At 43.1% G+C, this 19,095-nt stretch overlaps 2 protein-coding genes across 10 annotated transcripts; both read right to left on the bottom strand.

Annotated features, from left to right (window-relative positions):
- Window positions 1-1,778: 1,778 nt before the first annotated feature.
- LOC115670906 (receptor-like serine/threonine-protein kinase NCRK) lies at window positions 1,779-11,218 on the bottom strand. 8 transcript variants are annotated; one of them, XM_056309390.1, is made up of 14 exons: window positions 10,826-11,216; window positions 9,804-9,860; window positions 8,492-8,571; window positions 7,858-7,974; window positions 7,037-7,147; window positions 6,153-6,419; window positions 5,732-5,973; window positions 5,356-5,652; window positions 4,886-5,122; window positions 4,350-4,577; window positions 3,875-4,224; window positions 3,472-3,573; window positions 2,289-2,440; window positions 1,779-2,073 (listed from the first exon to the last, which is right to left on the bottom strand). In XM_056309390.1, the coding sequence occupies exons 3-11, from the start codon at window positions 8,559-8,561 to the stop codon at window positions 3,901-3,903; spliced, it is 1,893 nt and encodes a 630-aa protein (XP_056165365.1). In that variant the 5' UTR covers window positions 8,562-8,571; window positions 9,804-9,860; window positions 10,826-11,216; the 3' UTR covers window positions 1,779-2,073; window positions 2,289-2,440; window positions 3,472-3,573; window positions 3,875-3,900. The 8 variants fall into 8 exon arrangements, with proteins under 8 accessions (XP_056165365.1, XP_056165361.1, XP_056165367.1 ...); XM_056309386.1 differs by lacking the exon at window positions 10,826-11,216 and adding an exon at window positions 10,061-10,755 and having other exon boundaries at window positions 7,037-7,150; XM_056309392.1 differs by lacking the exon at window positions 6,153-6,419 and having other exon boundaries at window positions 10,826-11,218.
- A 539-nt stretch (window positions 11,219-11,757) lies between these two features.
- LOC115670905 (E3 ubiquitin-protein ligase WAV3) lies at window positions 11,758-17,289 on the bottom strand. Of its 2 annotated transcripts, none has more exons than XM_030592307.2 (3): window positions 16,879-17,289; window positions 13,130-15,060; window positions 11,758-12,587 (listed from the first exon to the last, which is right to left on the bottom strand). In XM_030592307.2, exons 1-3 carry the CDS (start codon window positions 17,155-17,157, stop codon window positions 12,557-12,559), a joined length of 2,241 nt encoding a protein of 746 aa, XP_030448167.1. In that variant the 5' UTR covers window positions 17,158-17,289; the 3' UTR covers window positions 11,758-12,556. The 2 variants fall into 2 exon arrangements, with proteins under 2 accessions (XP_030448167.1, XP_056165404.1); XM_056309429.1 differs by lacking the exon at window positions 16,879-17,289 and adding an exon at window positions 16,731-16,837.
- Window positions 17,290-19,095: the final 1,806 nt, after the last annotated feature.

Consider the following 19,095-nt stretch of genomic DNA (forward strand, 5'->3'; position numbering starts at 1 on the left):
CATTTTATCATAACATACTAGGCATGTTTTTATACTAAATTGAATTGTAGCTGTAGACTCTCGCGGAGTTATTTCGTAAAGGTTGAATTTTTAATCAAGATGTTACTGAATTTGCTTTATGTAGGAGAGATGTAGAAACTTTTAATGAATATGGGAGTCAAATTGCGGAGGAGGCCAAGCGTTTTGTGTATTTGCACTAAGGACCCTACACTTACATGTGTTTGAGTTGAGTTGAGACACCAGTGATGTCAAAGGCATGATTTAGGTTGAGATGTGAGTTTTAGACATTGAAATAATCCGAGAAAATTGCTAGAAGCTCGTTCATGCTTGTAAGCATTTTGCTGTGTGTAAATTCGATTCCTCCTTTCTTTAGCTGTCCGAACATAGTATTAAGGACGAAAAATGTAAAAAAAATAAAAATAAACAGGACTTAACGTGTAAATATATAACTTAAAACATGTAATTGGCGATGACCCCTTTGCAAATACAAATGTGGGTATGAGACCCAATTACAAAACCCATCACTCTTTTTATATATCATGAAAAGTAATCAGTTACGTAATTATGTTGATAAGACCCATATCTCAACTTAACCTCCGAAAATTAAAGCAACCCAAGACCGTGATCGCTCGTAGTTTCCAGGTTTAACCCCAAATAATAATAAAAAACTGTTGGAATTCAGATTACAGAAATAGCGGATCTCATATGAATTTCGAGTACGTCCTATTAGATTTGACGTTCCAGGCTTGATTTAATATGTGTACTAAGCACACAAGATACTTGCTCGAGCTCTCGCCGGCGTCCACACGTAATGTAGTAATAGATCAAATAAACAAGAACAGAGACCGTCTTGTCTCTTCCGAGGTCAACTTATGTCCTATTTTTAAAAATCAAATGGACATTGGACCATTAAAGAAATTTTAAGCGCTCCACCATTGATATAATCCTAATCCAATTCCAGCCTCATCAAAGAACTTTTAGGAATCAATCTCTGCTCATGTATCAAAGTATAAACTCACTTATCTCCAAATACTCCTCCATTTGGGACATAAAAGGCTGACAAGCAGCTTGTTCCTCATCACCAGCCCTTAGGAGCGTGCAATTCATACAACATTACTGATTTGGGGTGCAAACATTGCTATCGTATTACTCAACCATCTGAAGTAATTTATCTGTCTCAGCCAGACCAAGCTTCGAAGCCGAACGATTTCGGGGCGGATCTTGACTTATATTGCAAAGTCTCCAATTCGATCCCATCACAACATTTGGATTGTGACATCTCACAATTCTTGGCATAGTGGCAGGGAAATCCACATCTTTAAATGTTCCTTTCAATATCCCAGAATTTCAAGAACGGTGACAGTTGCGCTCTTGTCGGTTAGTCAAAGCGTTCAATGAGCCACCGTCGAGTTAGTCAACTGGTATTAGTTCGTGTTCGAAAGTGCTACATGAATCTGGAGTCAATCGGTTTCAAAGAATGGTTTAAACTCATGTAAGCGTTAGATTCTTGTATTTTGTAGCAGTAATTGGCATACATATGGGAAAAAAGTAAGGCCCAGATGACAAGTTCAAAACTAGCTGAAAGATCCGTTCCGATACTAACTAGAGAATGAAAAAAAAAAGTGCCGATTGACTCCTAATCTCTGGGAATTATTTTTTAGCAATGAACCTAGGAAAAGCCTATTTCTCTGCAAAAATCCCAAGTCTTGCACAGTTCAGACCAGTCTCACATTTGAGATTTCTCACTGAATCAGTATTACTAACACAAAATTCATCAGTTAGACAAGAAAAAGAAGAGGCTCAGCATCAGAAAGGCACAAGATCCGAGCTACTACACCAACACAACGGAGATAATTAGGGACGCACAATGTCTAAGCACTTTGCAGAGTGGAATCAAATCAACACACAATTCTGTACCCATCTCAACAGTACAAAAACAAAAATTGCGTTTCGAAATACTCAGTGGCAATTGTTTTCCGGAAATGTGGAAAGCCTCACGGCGGGGGAGGCCCGGGCTCGAAGAGAGGAGGGCAGCAGCTTCGGAACAGGCCGCAGCAGCACAGAAACCACATGCTGCACAACAGGCCAACAAAAGAAGAAAAGAATCAACAATAATGAGCAATTATATTTGCACTTTCACATGCGGTGTCATGCAATCGATGTTAGTTTGCATGCATTAAAATTTTTTCTCCCCTGGCAATGGACCTTAATATACATGTTTAGGTATTTTTGTTTGTTTCGATCAATATGTAGAGTTGAAAAGAGCGGTGAAGAGAGAATCATCTTACAGGCAGTCCAAGCATCCTCCTCCACCGGGTGGCGAGGCGGGTCCGAGAAGCGGTGCACTCGGCGGTGGCGGTGGATCCATGGCCGACCCAGAAGAGAGATTCGACACTTCCCCAAAGTAAGAACAGGAAGCTGAGCGAATGAGACTCCTATCCTTTGAAGTTAAGATGGCTTTTATATCATAAAGTTCCTCCTACTTACCCCGGGTCATGGCATTCATCTACCAGTCAAGCCATTGGACTAACTACCCAGGTTTTGGTCATGTACATCAAACTAGTTGCGTATGAATTAAGACTAGTACGAGATGCATGTGGACGACAACTTGGGATACTCACAGAAAAAGGGATAATTTAAGAAGAGTTGCGAGGCAATGTGGATGGTTAATGCCTCTCACTTCTTGATTGAATCTGCGCAAGAAGATCAGTTTCAGTACCCTGGCATTCTTTTTCTGTGCCGGTTTTCTCAAGCAACAAGTCTCGTTCCTATTGCATGTGCCCTGTAGGCTTTGTTGGCTGGATCTGTTTGCGTTAGAAAATGTTTTGAGTATTGACCGGACTGATAGCTGAGTCGTGTGTATTTGCTTCAATGTCTTGACATTTCAAACTATCTCTGTCATTGAGTCTAGATCAAGTTTTCATCTAAGATGTCATGACATCTAATTGCTAGCCAAAGCTATGCATGCAATATATATGTTTACGGCTGTTGCAGTGCAGCAATGGATTCAGACAAATGGTTCGGGTAAGAAAAAAGCTTCGGCAAAGAGAAAAAGGGAAAATTACCAATTCAGTCCTCAACCTATTGCATTTGTGCCAATTCAGTCCTAAACCTTTTGCAAACCAGCCAATTCAGTCCTTTTGGCCGGCCGGCGCTGACGTGGCCGCCGGCCGGCTGACGTGGCGCCGGCCGGCGTCCACGTGGCAATATTTTAATATTTTAATATTATTATTTTTGAATTTTTTTTCTTTTTTCTTTTTTTTTTCTTTTCCTTCTCCCCCTGCGGCCGGCGGCCACGTCAGCGCCGGCCAGCCAAAAGGACTGAATTGGCTGGTTTGCAAAAAGTTTAGGACTGAATTGGCCAAATTGAAAGATTTAGGACTGAATTGGCACAAATGCAATAGGTTGATGACTGAATTGGTAATTTTCCCAAGAGAAAAAACTAGTAAGATAAAGCTGTGTTTTTCTCACCTCAATCATCCTACAATCCTTGCGCAACGTCACTCATTTTAGTTAGTAAATTGAAAATGTTCCGTTGACACTGAACCCTGAGGCATCTTTCACATATCACATCTACAAAAAAGTGGCATAATTTCAGATTTCTATCGAATTTCAGATTTCTATTAATAAAAAAAACTAAGATTTCTATTGTTAACTTCTGTACAAGCAATTTGATGAAGAATGAAACAACAAAGAAAAAGGTTGGTACCCACCCACCTAATTCATCCTATGTTTTAAGAGGGAAAGGGAAAAAAAAAATAAAGAAAGAAGAGAAGCTTAATGTATCTCGTAAACCTATGTATACTCAATAAACAAATTGGCCAAAAAGAAGCTGATACATTGCAATGCAGGGTTACAGAAATCATGTACTCACTGCTGCTCTCCTCCCCATGAACCAACTCAATGTGCCTTCTCAAGGGGACTTGCAGTCACCAAGCAGAAGGATTCCAACCGAGGTTCAACTAAGTCCACTGTATCATCCTCGTGGGAACGCCAGCTCCTGGCTTTAGAGGAGAGTAGAATCAATCTCTCTACATGAGTGGAGGAAATATCATTTTCATTGTTTGCAACCCAAGGATCTTGGCCGACGTCAACTGGTAGAGAACATGGGCTGGACAACCCGTTTGACGCAATATTTTTCAACTCTTCTGCATCTATAGGACTATTTACCAGTTCGCCAGGTCTTTCTGTAATCAAATCAGATTTCATGCTCGCAGAAGACCACTGCACATCAGAGAAGCACCAAAAATTCAATCGGAGCGACGGGCAAATGCAAGAATGCAATGATACAAATAATGGGGTTCAACAATCATCAAGTGCAATTGTTGAAAGAATTTGAACCACCTCACCTGAAAAAGGCTGGCCTGTATGTTTCTCATTCTAGATTTATCGGGTGCAATTGTTGAAAGAATTTGAACCACCTCACTCATGGTTGGCCGAGAATCAGGATCCAATAACAGGCATTCCTTTGCTAGGTAAGCCATTATATACATCTCTTCTTCGGGGAAGTTTCCTTTCAGCCTGGGATCAGGCAAATCCGAAATCACTCGGCCACTGTCTTGTAAACGTGGTGTAGCCTGAAACATTATAGAGAGAAATTTAGTTAAATTTGTAATGTAATAATACTCATCAGAATCTATGATAAATTTGGCAACAGGATTATATAATTTCCCATTGAAGTTGAAATAAGCACCAGTCGAATCCAGCTATAAGTGATAGAAGTAGAAACATCAAGGAACCATGTTATGATTGGCTTCAACTAATTAAATAAGATCTTAGATGGAGTTTTGAGAAGTAAAACCAGCACGGAAGATCCTTTTGCAAGAAAAATCAACTTAAAACTCTGCTTTTCACTGCATAATATGTGAATTAATAATAACTCTACCCATATGACAAGGCTCTCTTCTCCTTTGCTGGTTGATTTATGGATTGGATGCCGACCAGTGATGAGCTCAAGAAGAACCACCCCAAAACTGAAAACATCAGATTTGAGAGAGGCTCTCCCAACAATCGCGTACTCAGGAGCAAAATAGCCAAAAGTCCCCTGCATCCTTGCTGGAGAATTGGAACCGCTGGGTAGGTCATCAGCTTTTAAACATTTAGCCATACCAAGGTCAGTTATCTGCATAAAATGTAATTGTTATCATAGTGTAAGAAGGGGTGTATGAATATATTAACTAGCAACCTCAGTTACCAGAAGAAGCTAAAATAGAGATATGACTAGAATCATCAGATGCATTTCTAAAGTTAAATTGCACACTATATTTGATAAAATAGAAACCCCCCCCCCCCCCCAAAAAAAAAGAGAAACTAGACAAACATTGGTATTACAACTATGCAAGAAGATATTCTCACCTTTGCCCTCCAATTCTCATCTAGAAGAATGTTTGTGGATTTGACATCTCTATGCAGAATTCTTGGAGCAGCTGCCTCATGGAGATACTCCAAACCCCTCGCAGCTCCAATTGCAATTCCAACACGGGTATCCCAGCCCATATTCTCTCCTATTGTGCCATCTAGACAATCTCTTAGATTACCGTTGAGCATAAATTCAAACACCAGCAACCTTTCAACGTGTTTCCCTTGAAATTCTGAGCAGTAACCGAGCAAAGGCACCACATGGCAGTGATGAAGTCTTGATAAGAGGTCCACCTGAGCAAAAAGATCCAGTATGAATGCCAAAGGACGTACAATTTGAAATACAAGAAATTGTTGTGCAGTGACGAGGTACCTCGGTTGAAAACTTCAAGTCTGCATCTGGACCTTCCTCGTGCTTAAGTCTCTTAATAGCGACAATTCTGCCATCTTTAAGCTGTCCACGATACACGTAGCTACTTCCTCCAAGTCCAATAAGATTTGAACTGGAAAAGTAGTTGGTTGCATGTTCCAGTTCAGAGTAGGCAAACTGAAGTAAGATACCATGTACAGTTCCGGATTTGTGTTTAACAAGGAATGCAGCCTTGTAGAAGCACCCTGAAAGTGAAGATACAAACATTGATGACAGCAAGCAAGAGCAGAGTATTTCATGTAATCAGCACGAATAAAGAAGCTCTAGTCAACAAATTTAGCGAACTGCTTCTCTTTGAATCAAATCAAAGCAAATAGCGAACTCTTCTCTTCAATGAGGAAAAGTATATCACCAACCTACTTACCTATGAAAGAATTGATAGGGGAAGAAATATTAAATTTAGCTTCTCGAGTTGTTGAGATCTGGATTAAGTTAGTGGCACTATTGCAACTTGTTTCTTTGTCTGATGAGAACACAGGTGACTGGATTGGGCACTTCTCCTTTCGGCAAAAGTAGAATATGATCGAGGCAAGGAATGCGATAGTTGTGAAAAGTACACAGATTAATAGGACAATTATGACAGCTCTGCTTGAATTGTGCTTATCTGAGGCTCGCACCTCATTAAGAGAACCTGGCAAGAACAAAATGTCAGTCAGAATGTTTCGCTCTATATCTCGTACATAATCCAGAGAAGTAGTTTATTCAGATCCTGAAAACCATCTCAATCCGGGGAAACATATCGAGGTATTGGAGAAAAAGTATAAGAACAAGCAACCCTGTATGAAACGACAAAATGTGGAATCTAAGGACAACTTATAGGAGGTTTAGATGTCATCAAAGTCCTCTTACAAAGCAAAACTTAGGTATTTACAGTCATAGATACGGCCAAAAAAAAAAATCGAACCTCATTGTCTAGAGGAAAATATGAAGAACAATTTCAGCAGTAGCCACCCAATTAACATTTAGGAATTTGTATTGACTGTTGATATAAACAACTAGATAGAGTTATGCAATTCCAACCGCCATATCATTCCAAAGGTCAATGGCTAAGGGCCTGTTCAGAGTGGCTGGGGCTTCCTATCTTTTGGTTGTAGCTGCAACTTTTATGGAAATTACATGTTTGGGAAACCTGACTTTAATTAACAATTGACCGATGTTAAATGACGGGTTTGTTGCTGTCCAACTCAGACAAACACTAGTTCAATAATTCAAAAGGATTGTGCAAAAGGAAAAGGACAGTTGTGTTACCAGCAGTGCAATTGCAGGCTGTGAAGCAATTGGTATCATTGTTCACAGATGCTATTTTGGGAAAATTGTCCATGCATCTGCATGTCCACATATTTTCACTCTTTTCTCCACCTGCTGCAGAGAAGTCGATGGAGTCGGCAATTAGATATAAGACAGCAGTCTAGCATTTAGGCACTCTGGATCCATACTTGCAAGCGACAGGTTGAAATACAAAGAGGTACAACGAGAGAGAGAGAGAGAGAGAGAGAGAGAGAGAGAGAGAGAGAGAGAGAGAGAGAGAGCACAGATAGTGTATATCTGTCGCCCCATGCATAGAGCAGTTGCACTGTTTCGAAAAACATCAACACTAAAATTCTCGTACATCAGACAATAACTAGCATTTGATGAACAAATCTTCCACAACATTAATATGCTCCTGAATTAGAAGTATCTGTATAATAGAGAAGTGACAATGGCTAACGCTAACGTGCGACGGTGAAATTCTCTCGTCAGCAGTTGAATCTCATGAACCTCCTAGTAGGATTAAAGCATTGTATAGATTAGGATTACCAAAGGGTAGAACCTTTTATTCGATTTCATTTACACAGAATTGCACATCCAAAAAAGATGAGAATCTCTACATTGAATATTCCCCAGTGCGAACAGTAAGCTGCCAAAAGTTTATACCAGAATCAAATCAAACAAAGAAGGAACCAGTTCTTTGATAGAAGACATTAGGTGACAAGAAAAAATTAGGTAAAACATTTTGAAGAATCCATTCAACGTCAAGATAAGTTTAAAGCTTCTAGATCAATTTTTCCCTTGAAAGATAGGAAACATACCTGAAGTGCAATTACAGGATGCAGAGCAGTTAGATGAGAGAAAAGAGTTTTGGTTCCCTTGATTCAATAAGCATGCACATGTCCATTTGATTGTCCCAAATACATTAGAAGATTCATCTGCCACAGAAAAACAAGTTCTAAAATGAGATTATGAAGCCGGTTTTTTTTCTGCATAATGTAGTAGCATTTAGTCAACCATGGAAAAATCATAGACAGCATAAGCAATATGGAGAGAGCGAGTTGCCACAAATTATTTGTGTGACATTAATCAGAGGCATTCTAGTTCTTTTAAAAAATTTGGCTAGGAAATGAACATCATTCAATCATTAACTTTGCAGCAATCACTGTGTAAATCAGTTCTAACACCCTCAACACCACCGGTAGAAGAATAATGTAAATAAGCTTTTCTAACAACCTGAGGTAAATTTTGAGCAAAGTCACTAATGAAGGTAATTTAGTTGCCATGTTCTTCAAATGGAAAAAATATAACTAGGTCTATATTGTGCAAAAGCTGTTAAAGGAAAAGAGCATGCATAATGAAGGACTCCAAGGATGTCCACAATTTAGACAGGGCAAGCACTCATTTGATCAAGAGTAGAGTCAACAAACAATGATCCAACAGATCTATACTAACCACAAAAAATACGATGAATTGAGAGGAAGCCGGCAAGACAAATAACCGCAACTTCCACGTGGAGCTTCATTTATATCAACCTAAAGAGTGAATTGAAAGATCAGAAACTCAATGAGTAATTCCCAGACATCAGCTTTGAGTTGTTCAAAAGGTAAATAAACAAACAAGAGATTCTCCTTGCATATTTTGGTTAAGTCAGTTTCATTTAAAATCAAATTTGGTTTCTTAATAACCATCGCCTCTCCACATAAACAACCGGGTAAATGCTCTACGCAGGTTCTCCTGATTAAGTATTAAGGTTGAAGCAAGAAACCGATACTAACAGTGTTTCACATTAAAATCCTTCCAATGAGTAGATATATCCTTCATTAGCCATAAGATGTTCCTTTATCAGAGTTCATCACAGATTGTCAATCTGTCCAAAGAAGATAACAAGCAGGGCTAAGAATAACATTCAAAAGCACTTCATCTGAGAGTAAGGACACAATTTTTAGTGATAATGACCTTCAAAATTGGAAGTCTCTACCACACTGTAACAAGCGAAAGAAACCAAGTGAAAGTCCATGAGAATTTCAAGACTAATAACCTCTTAAATGCCACGTAAATCTAGAAGGAGCTGGAGACCAGTTCTAAATGATAGAGATGGGAGAAGTTCTCCAACATCTTCTCGAGACAAGGTGCGCGGAAGGAAATTTAAGAATATTAATTGTCCAGAGGTTTCCATAGTCAATGACTTGAAGTTGCAGAGAGCACAAGAGAGCAAATTCATGTTTGGCCAACGAACACTTTGGAGTGCTCATTCATCTCAATGTACAGTGGAAAGCAGGTGATCAACATGCACTATATTCAAAGTGGATAGAACATAGCAGTGGGTCGCCATTTAATGGTGGAGAAAACAGGCAGCATGAATTATTTGGTGTAGCTGACAGGAACGGAAACGTCCAACCGATGATGGTACGCAACTGTATGCCTTAAATGTAGGTGCAGTCGTGTACGCATATGCAATCCTGTCACTAAAAGTATTGTGGAGCTGTGGTGCATCAGAAATTAAGCTGTTTGGTCAGCCAATAACAAGGTCTCTTGAGGCTCGTCCAGACACATTGAAAATATAGTGATGAGTACTACACTACTCCAGGTGTTTAGTTGACAATTACAGTTGAGGTAAGAATGAGATGTTGGGAATAAAAGATTCTGTGTCTCAGAAGCTGAAAACTAAAGCGACATTTCATTGGGCCACAATTTGAGTAAACAAATTGATCGCACTCGATATTCGACTAAAGCATTTGAATTGAAGCCATGAATGCCAACTTACTCTCGAGCCTCGAAACTTCTGAGGACGTCCCTTCAGTGAAAGTTGTGGTCACTGAGCCTGTGCGAAGAGTAGATAGATTGAGACAATCATCCAATCAAGGAGACCCAAATAAGATTTCCAGACAAACATGTACTCCAAACAAGGGCAATGCTGAACAGTTATCTGACAGCAGATAAGAGTTAGATGGAGACTGCTGGCGTTTTGGGAATTTATTAACGGGAAAAAAAAGCTAGAAAAAAAACAAGTCCATCACCCACCCATTTGAAAGCAACCAATTTGTATTCGGGAAAGAGACAGGTCAACTAATTCCAGGGGCTCTGTTACCCTCTTTTCTTCGGGTCTTCCAACGAACGTATGCGTTGGTTCCTTGCGAAAATGGGAAGCTTTCTAATGAATTTCCGGAAGAACACAACCCAAGTCCCAACGGCTAAAAAGACTTGGCTTCAAAGACATAAAACATACGTTGCAGGGAGATGGACATATCGGAATTGTAATAGCGACATGAAGAGGGTAGAGTTTCAGCGTAGTAGCGCCGCCCGTGGGGCCCGACAGGCTCGGTGTCGGCTGTCGGGGCTTCGTTGCTGACCGCACGATGCAAGAGCCAACAACACAAGGGAAATCGATCAGGCGACGGGAGCCGTTGATCCGATGGAAAAAAGTCGTAGCAGCATCGCACGTCTCCAAACACTAGATTAGGCCAGGATGAGATTGGGGACAAACTGGTGACGTTGGCATCGGAAGGTCAAACCAGAAAACAAATCAGGGAAGTTCACGTTTTTAAGTTGGGACGAGAAACCACCAATTCGGATGGCGTGGAGGGCTAGCAAAACCCAGACTGAACCGATGACCATTTGATCAGCACAACGCGACATCATCGGCAAGAAGAAGACTTTCAGAGGCTTTGGACCGAAAGATGGCCGATGGGTTCTAACGACTTATGCAACACCAATCTAAATGCACTTGGATTCCACAGGAATGCCGCTCCAAGTTTCAACCGCGAGCGAAAAGTAAACAAAAATTACCTGGTAATCAGAGAGGCTGAGTTCCTGCGCCAGCACGCACTCTTCCGTTGGGCTAAAAACATGCAGAGAGAAGAGAATGGCTCCCTCGAAGGATCCGAGACCTGGCGTGAGGGGGCGTGAGCCCGGGACTTCGATGCGCTTCAAAGGGTCCGCAATGATCCCCCCGAGAAGTCGAGTGCGTGTAGTAGCTCCAAGAGCGAGAGCTCGAGAGAGACAGAGCTCGGACTCTGAGCGAGCGAGCTCCAAATGGAGAGTGCGCCGAACTTTGAGTTTTCAATTTGATGGAACACCCATCAAATCATATCAAATCATATCAAATCAAATGCAAGAAAAGCGCAAAGTGCAAAGCGCAAATGTAACTTTGGAAAAGAGAGAGAGAGACAGACAGAGAGAGAGGTGGAACGAGGGAGAGAGAAGAGATGATGATGGTCGAGCTCTGGTTACTGAAGTGACGAGAATTCTTCCCATGGCACTGATGACGAGGTGGCGACCTCTTCAGCTTTCTTTTTTTTTTTCGGGCTGGTGGACCCCACAAAGGGCGAGCTTTTTGTCCTTTTATTTATTTTTGTAATTTAAAAAAAAAAATTTCCCACTTTTAAGAATTTCGGTTGTGGATTTTGTTTTTTCTTCGGACGTGTCTGCTATCAATCTACTACAAAGAGCACGTGATCCGTGGGGCGCGGTCCTCCACGGTCCGTCCGTCGGTGAGCCATTGTCCCCCCCGGCCCCGCCCGCGCCCCTTGTGAACCACCACCATGTTGCTCCGACCGTGAGAATTCGTGCGCGCACACCACCTCATCTTTCATTTCACAAATCATACCCTTAAATTATCGATAAAATAACATGTTGTTGATTCGTCGCGATCCACGGGCGTAACATACTTATTGTATAATGCCATACATTCTAATGCAGACTACACTGCACGTACGTCGTAGCGACTTAATTCAGGCCACCCGCTTTACGTCGTATCGTCACATATGACATCATGATTCAGTACCCTAGCACCAATCTTCCTGTTTGATTGCCCTCTGTCGGCGGGTGATTACATTTCAATTTAAAGCATCGCCTTCTTGGGGGCTATTTGAAAGATGACCTTTAAGACTAGGACAGTGTCGGCATCTTTGATTCGTCATCAGATTAGACAAATCCATATATAATAATCCCAGATTGGATTAAACTTAATATGATGGGTACCACTTGATGGATGAGTTGAAGCCGGAAGTCCCGCCAGAATACGAAAGCTGATTCATCATCCTCAAAGCAATCCATGAAAAGTACAAGCCCTTCTCTACTCAATTTCGAAGGGACCGGGCAAGTCTTCGGCATGGTCCAACTCCAATCTACTAAAGAATTTCGCAGTTTTCCTGACTATCTTACTAAATTCGTTTTAACCTTCCGGGCAATCCCAAGAGAATGTCCATACTGATTCCACGAGTAAAACGAATATGCTTCGCGCTTGTGGATGATTCAAGAGTCGGGAATCAACTTCCGATTCTACCAGGATCTTTCGAATCATAACGGCACGATCAGTTCAGGATGCTTTCCACAGAGAAATTGATCGTGCCATCAATCATCAGTCGCCTCAAACGCAAATAAGTACATGCTTGTCACTTTTGAGTAACCAGATGCAAGAATAAGACTAATTGCCCCTTTTTTAAACAATCAAAATGATCATTTTCTGCGGATAGAAATCATTAGTATCTCATGCATTCAAGAAACTCCACCGACAAATCAAACCCCATAATCCGCTCTCTTTTTTTCCCTGTTGCAAACAGAAAATGTTAAGGGAAGGAAGAGGAAGCTCTTATCACTGAAAGAAGAATGAGAAGATTGCATCATATTGCAAGAGAAATACAAATCCAACTTTGCCCCCAGGTTACAGTGACGCTGCTATACCCACCTCCCTTCTCAAAATACGCCCCCTCCCCCCAAAAAAAGGAAAGAAAAAATGCAAGACATTCATAAACTGATCGTTGTATGTACACCAGTTCATATCAGGACTCCTAAAACTACGGTTCCAATGCCAAGACTCCTAGAACTAACTCAACCCAGTATCCCACAATTTCCATTGTTGACCTTTACCCCCGAGCCTTGCGTTTCTTATTCCTCCACTATGTTCAAAGAAGAAAGCATATGCTTTTCAAACCCACCCAAGACCCCTCCACTGCTTACTCACTTTAACCACTTGTCCGGAGTAAAACCTTAGTACCTCGACAAAATAGCAAAAGACCAAAAATGGCAAAAAAGAAAAGAAAAGAAAAAGAATGCGACAATCACATGGATTGAAGATCACTGCCAAATTACCTTAGACGAGGTCCAGGAAAAGATAGAGCCTGCCGAAGTTTCCTCCGAGGCATTGGATTCCCTAAAATCATGGTCTGAGATTGGGTGACCATGTCAACCATTGTCGGGGTCTGGTAAGCTTGCACAAGACTATTGCTATTTGTTGAATCACCTCGTGCAGTTGCCCTCTGCCACGAGTGGGAGCTCAATCCTGAGAGCACATAAGCTCTACCGGATGCCTCGTATACACGGCGATTGGCCATTCTTTCCTGCATCTCCTTCAGTTCCGCACAGAGGGAAGTACATAAGCGATCGGCGGCTCGTGCAGAGACAGTTTCGGACAATACCCTACGGCAATTCTCCAAGATTGAGACCGCAGCCGCCATATCACCGCGCTCAGCAGCAGCCCTAGCCTCTGCCATTGCTTCGGCTGCACGGAGTCTGTTGAGTTGTCGATCCACTTCCATGGATACCACTAGCGGCTCAGCTGTTTCTGGCCTCTGGATCTTTACTTCACTAGCTTCTTCCATGCGCACAAACTCTTTCGTAATAGGATCTCTGTAAACACAATTAACCTTCAGCAATGACAGCTCATGACCAGACTCATCGACTGGAATCTTGATTGTCACGAGGAAATCCCGTTCTTCTTCAGCATACAGATCCCCAACATCAACAGATCCCGCCCTTCCATCAGATGACAAGGTGCTCCTGTAACTTCCAGATTTAATTGAACTGAATTGCAACCTTGGGTCCGCACAGTCAACCTTCACCTGTAGCTCTTGTACGACCACGCTGAGAAGTCCACCTATGCATTGTGCAAATGCATCTTGGATGACATCTTCAGCTTCTATGAAGGAGAATGTCCCCCCAGATGCTTCAGCAATCGAGTGCATCATGGCAGCATCATGGTCTGTGCCAAACCCAAATGTGTGTACAGGAATCTGCAAACCTGTGCCATCTTTCTGAAAGATTGCCAGGGGGAGGAGACACTGCTGAGCTCTTCGATAATGGGAAGCAGCCGAACCACCTGGACTGCTGACATTGTATGTGTCTTGTCCGTCGGACAATAAGATGATGCTACCTACAGGATTCTTGCACCTTCGGTCTGATAAGACCTTGGCACCTTTCTTTAAGCCTTCGGCAATATTGGTCCCACCATTTGAAGTCAGAGAATTAACAGCCTGTAAAGCCTGCTGCCGCCCGATATCTGTCATCCTCTGCAGAGGAAAGAGACGGCGTGCTGTGGAGGAGAACGCGATGACTGAGAGACGGTCAGATTGGCCAAGGTTTTGTATTACAAACCCCATAGCTCGTTTCAACAAAGCAAGTTTACTACCGGCCATGCTGCCACTTACATCAAGCACGGTTACTAAGTCGATGGGAGCTCGAGAATTCTGAGTTTGCAGGGATTCGGCCTGAGTTCCACTGATATCCTGTCTCTTATTGGCTTGGGGAGCCTTAATATGGATTAGAACATTGAATTTGTCGGTAGATGTCGATCTCGGAACAGCTGGAACTTCTGGGTACACCTTGACCTCCATAGTTCCAAAAGAAGTGTTAAAGACATCAGGAGTACCCAATGTACTTTCCTCACTGCTATCTGGTTCACGATCCAATGGTTCATCATCGTCAAAACGACTTGGCTCAGGGCCATACAGATGTGATGAGATTGGCCTACCACCATCTAACCTGTTCCGGGGCAAAACAGTCATCCATCCGTCATCTTGGGCCCGACCTAGTGGATCAATTCTTGACCTTCCATTAGGAAGGCCAGAAGCAGGTTTCTGAAGGGGAATTTCCTTCCACTTGGCTCTACAGACAGGGCACACTTGGTTTCCATGTTTCACATTGGAGGTAATGCAATGGAAGTGGAAAGAGTGGGAGCATTCTGCAGTGAAAATAGCATGGCCCTCTCCTGGTTTCATGGTGTTTAGGCATATTGCACAGGTCCTCTGCATATCGAAAGTCCAAGTTTTAGAAGAAAGGTAGGGACATTGGACTCTAAATCAAGTACCATCTTCCTAATTTACCACTGTGAATGAACATCAATAAACCAAATGCCTCCCACTCAACCTCAGAATATGCCAAATCCAATTAATCACATAAGTAAGAACATTTCGTAAGCAAGCACAAGAACTTAACAAGTTTAATCGATTATTGAAACACTTTTATAGTCTTACAAACAAGACTGTTGAGATGAGTTCCTGATTACATTTAGGGGGATCCCTGAGAATCTAATTGGGAGCTGAAAGAGAGATCATAAGATCCTGGCAAATTTAAAATTCATAAATAAAAGTCATTAAAATTGAACTAAGCTTTTGACTTGATAAGTGACAAAACTATGCTGGTTTTACGAGGAAGGCTACAAAGAACAGTATTTAAACACTATACAAAGAATCCGGGTTCCTATGTGATTTTGCTAGATGTTCTTTCGGCGGTACATGAATTATCGCTGAAAGCAATGCCTTGACAGAAGAAAAGAGAGAGAGAGAGAGAGAGAGAGAGAGAGAGAGAGAGAGAGAGAGAGAGAGAGAGAGGGGACAAGACACGTTCACATAATTCATTATTGTGGAACACTGTTAATCGATTAGTATTCAGCGCGGCTTGACAAATTGCTTAGTGAAAATAACAGACGCAAGTCAGTTAAAAAGGTGCGGTCTAAGATGACTCTGGTCACTTAGACGTATCCATCCTGTAGGAAGTACTTGCTTAGAAGCAACAATCCAAGGAAAAGAAGTGGTTGCAACAATCCAAGGAAAAGAAGTGGTTGGTCACATTCTCACCCAACAGAAAACCAACTAACATAAATCATTATTAAAGAACAAAAGATGTGCAGTCTAAGATTTCCAATCTTCACCATAATTCTCAAAAGGCGCCCCTTTATCACGAAGATAATTATAAGAAGTCTCAAATAGTGTTCCCTAAAAATTACATCAAAAGCAGAGAGAGAGAGAGAGAGAGAGAGAGAGATGTAACTTGTGCTGAACAGACAAAGCACTTTCCAGTTCAAAGAAAGAAGAAAAGCGAGGGTAAAATGCAGCGACTCCTTTTTCCTACATGCCAAGTGCTAATGGTCCTTGAAGGGACTAGTCCACTTTAGCCCCCACACAGTCCACACACACACACACAGACACCACCCACAAAAGAAAATTGGAGAGCCGACAACAACAGCACAACAAACAACCAACTTCACATAATTCATATATTGCATCAACTTGTCACACCAGCCCACTTTGTGGACCATAGACGGCAACAAGATATGTACGAGACAAAGTGGCTGCTCGTGAATTGATGTCCACAGCCTTCTACAGGATAGGCGAAAGAAGACGAACCCATTTTTTTTTTTTCATGGGTCTATTTTCACGGCAAAGAGAGCGACCAGGACAGAACTAAACTAAAGCAAAATCCCAAAGGAAGGTTATACGGAATCAAGAATCTACCGATCAGATCCGATGAAGAAGAAACGGGCACTAAAGGATGGATCGAACGAACGATGAGCCATAATCTATCAAATCTATCAAGAAACGAAGCAAATGGCACAGTAAAAAAAAAAAAGACCCTCCAAAGAAGAGAATTTATCCCAAAAAAAAAAAGAAAGAAAGAAGGAGGAGACCCAGATCACCAGTGGCTCCATCAAGCTTCGACACGCACCAACACACGCTCATGTTCACATGCACAGCGCGCACAATAAACAAGCACGCACGAAAGGTGCTAAAAACGGGAAACCGGGATAAAGGAAAGGAAGAAGAGCAAGGCAAAAGAGAGGGGACCTTGGACGATTTCGGGGAGGACTTGGGCAAGCGGAGACCGGAGGAGGAGGGGGTGGGCGTCCTGGGGCGGCGGAAGAAGGAGGAGCGGCCGGCCGGGGAGGGGTCGGCGGCGGCGGCGTCGGCGTCGGAGAGCCTCCTGGCGGCGCTGGCGGAGGCGGAGGAGACAGAGGCGGAGGCGGGGGAAGGAGGAGGAGGGGGGTCGTCGAGGGCCCGGGGGACGTAGAGGCAGGCGGTGTTGAGGCTGAGGGAGAGCTTCAGCTTCCTCCATTTGCTACCCATGAGGCGGAGATCCGGGGGGGCGAAGAGGACGTCAGATCTCGGGGGGACAGGAGGAGGGAAGGAAGGGAATGTGCGTCGCGAATGGTCGACTCGAGCGCTGCTTTGGAGGTTGAAGGAAGGGAAGGGAAGGGAAGGGAAGGAAGGAAAGGCTGGGCTTCGAAAGTTACACAAGACACAGAGAGAGAGAGAGAGAGAGAGAGAGAAAGAGAGAGAGAGAGAGGAGGGGAAGGGACGGGTGGTGGTGGTGGTGGTTGATATCCGCGAGGAGGAGTAACGTTAATTGTCGCTGTTGCCTCTGCTTGCTGCTATTGCTGCTATTGCTTCTTCTGGCTGCTGCTTGCTTGTTGGCTCTGAGGTGTTTAATGGTCGTTGGGAATCTGATGGTATGCTTAATTAATTTTTGCTAATTTGGAAAACAAGGAAGAAGCGAAGGGAAGGGAAGGGACGGGACGGGACGGGAGACTATTCAGCGCTGCTAATCGCATCGAATCCGTATACTTTCATCCCTCTCTTTGATTTTCATTATAATATTCCCTTATCGATCATGAGACCCCCCCCACACCAACAAAAAAAAAAAGAAAAGAAGAAAGAAAACACGAAAAAAAGGGAGCAAATTTTAAAAAAGGAAAAGGAAAGAGAAAGAGAAAGAGAAAGAGAAAGAGAAATTGTCTCTATTTTTGGTATTTCGCTCGCGTTTTGTTGAATTCCTGTTTGTTTTTGGTTTTTGTTTTGGTTTTGGCGTGTTTTGAAGACGTTGAAGTTTTGGGGGAAGTGGTTTTTGACCTTACGAAGAAAAGGGGGGGATTCTTTTGTGGTTTTTTTTGGGGGGATTATTATGATTGCGATTTGAAGACAGCGCCGGGGTTATCTTATCTTAATATAACAGCCGAACCGATGTGACAGCTCCCCCCCCCGCGCGCTGGATGCTGATGCTGACGCTGACGGCGCGATGCCGGAGAGTTGCGTTCGCCGCCTCCCTTCCTACTACCCCCCCGTATTGCCCTTTATCCCGGCTGGCGATTTCTGACCCGACACGATAACACGGGCTCCGGAGCACGACATGGCTTTGACGGGCTTTGAATTGAGGCTGGCTCGCACATGGCTCGATTTCGCGTCGAACCCCCCGGACACGGTTGATTCTAACCCCGCGAGGCGAGAAGCCGGCCGCGCGGCCCCGTTCGAAGTCGGCACGACCCGGACGCGACTCGTTTGGATCGCATTCAGTCCGGAGACTATCCTCTGCTGCCATTCGCGGTACATTTCATGGTTTTCGTGCCGGCTTTTGTGCCGGGCGTGTTAGATTTCGGGTCTCGGCGAGTTGGATCGACTCGCGGACCCGTTTTTCGTGCGCGTTACGCGTGTCGATGCAGTGTCGACCCATCGAATTTTTCGGGTCATGTTCATGTGACGTAGCTCGACACGATCAACCGAATCTCGTCGTGCTCCCGATTGGCCCAATTTCGAAGCGTTGTCACCGAACACGAATAGTCACCATCCTAATTCCTCGGCCCCGTCGATTGTCATTCCATACCTTTCAGCAGAAAAGCGATGCCGCCTCATTCCTCGTTAAGAATCTACGGTCAACGAGAGCATGCAATCGGTCCACGTATTGTTCACCCCCTTCGTCGTTTTCTTTGAACGAACGAGAGGATGTTCGCATCGTGTCGCGAACACCAACCATAGACATTCCACGGTTTCTTCCTACCGCAACAGGAAGCAAAATACTAACGCTGCGTTTGGTCGACCGTATAAAAATCAGGATAGGATAAGTTTTATCCTATCCCGTGTTTGATGGTGGTCCAGGATAGTATGAGGTCGGATATAGACCGGATATAGCCCGGATAAAAAAATCCGGGGGAAGGGGTGGAATAGACCCGGATAGGATTTTTAATGCTTATTTTTCCAGAAACCCTACACTCCACTCGCCGTCATCTTCAT

The sequence above is a fragment of the Syzygium oleosum genome, unplaced genomic scaffold, assembly GCF_021117445.2.
Source record: "Syzygium oleosum isolate NSW1041296 unplaced genomic scaffold, Sole_v2.1 Sole_v2.03, whole genome shotgun sequence".
NCBI classification, from domain to species: domain Eukaryota; kingdom Viridiplantae; phylum Streptophyta; class Magnoliopsida; order Myrtales; family Myrtaceae; genus Syzygium; species Syzygium oleosum.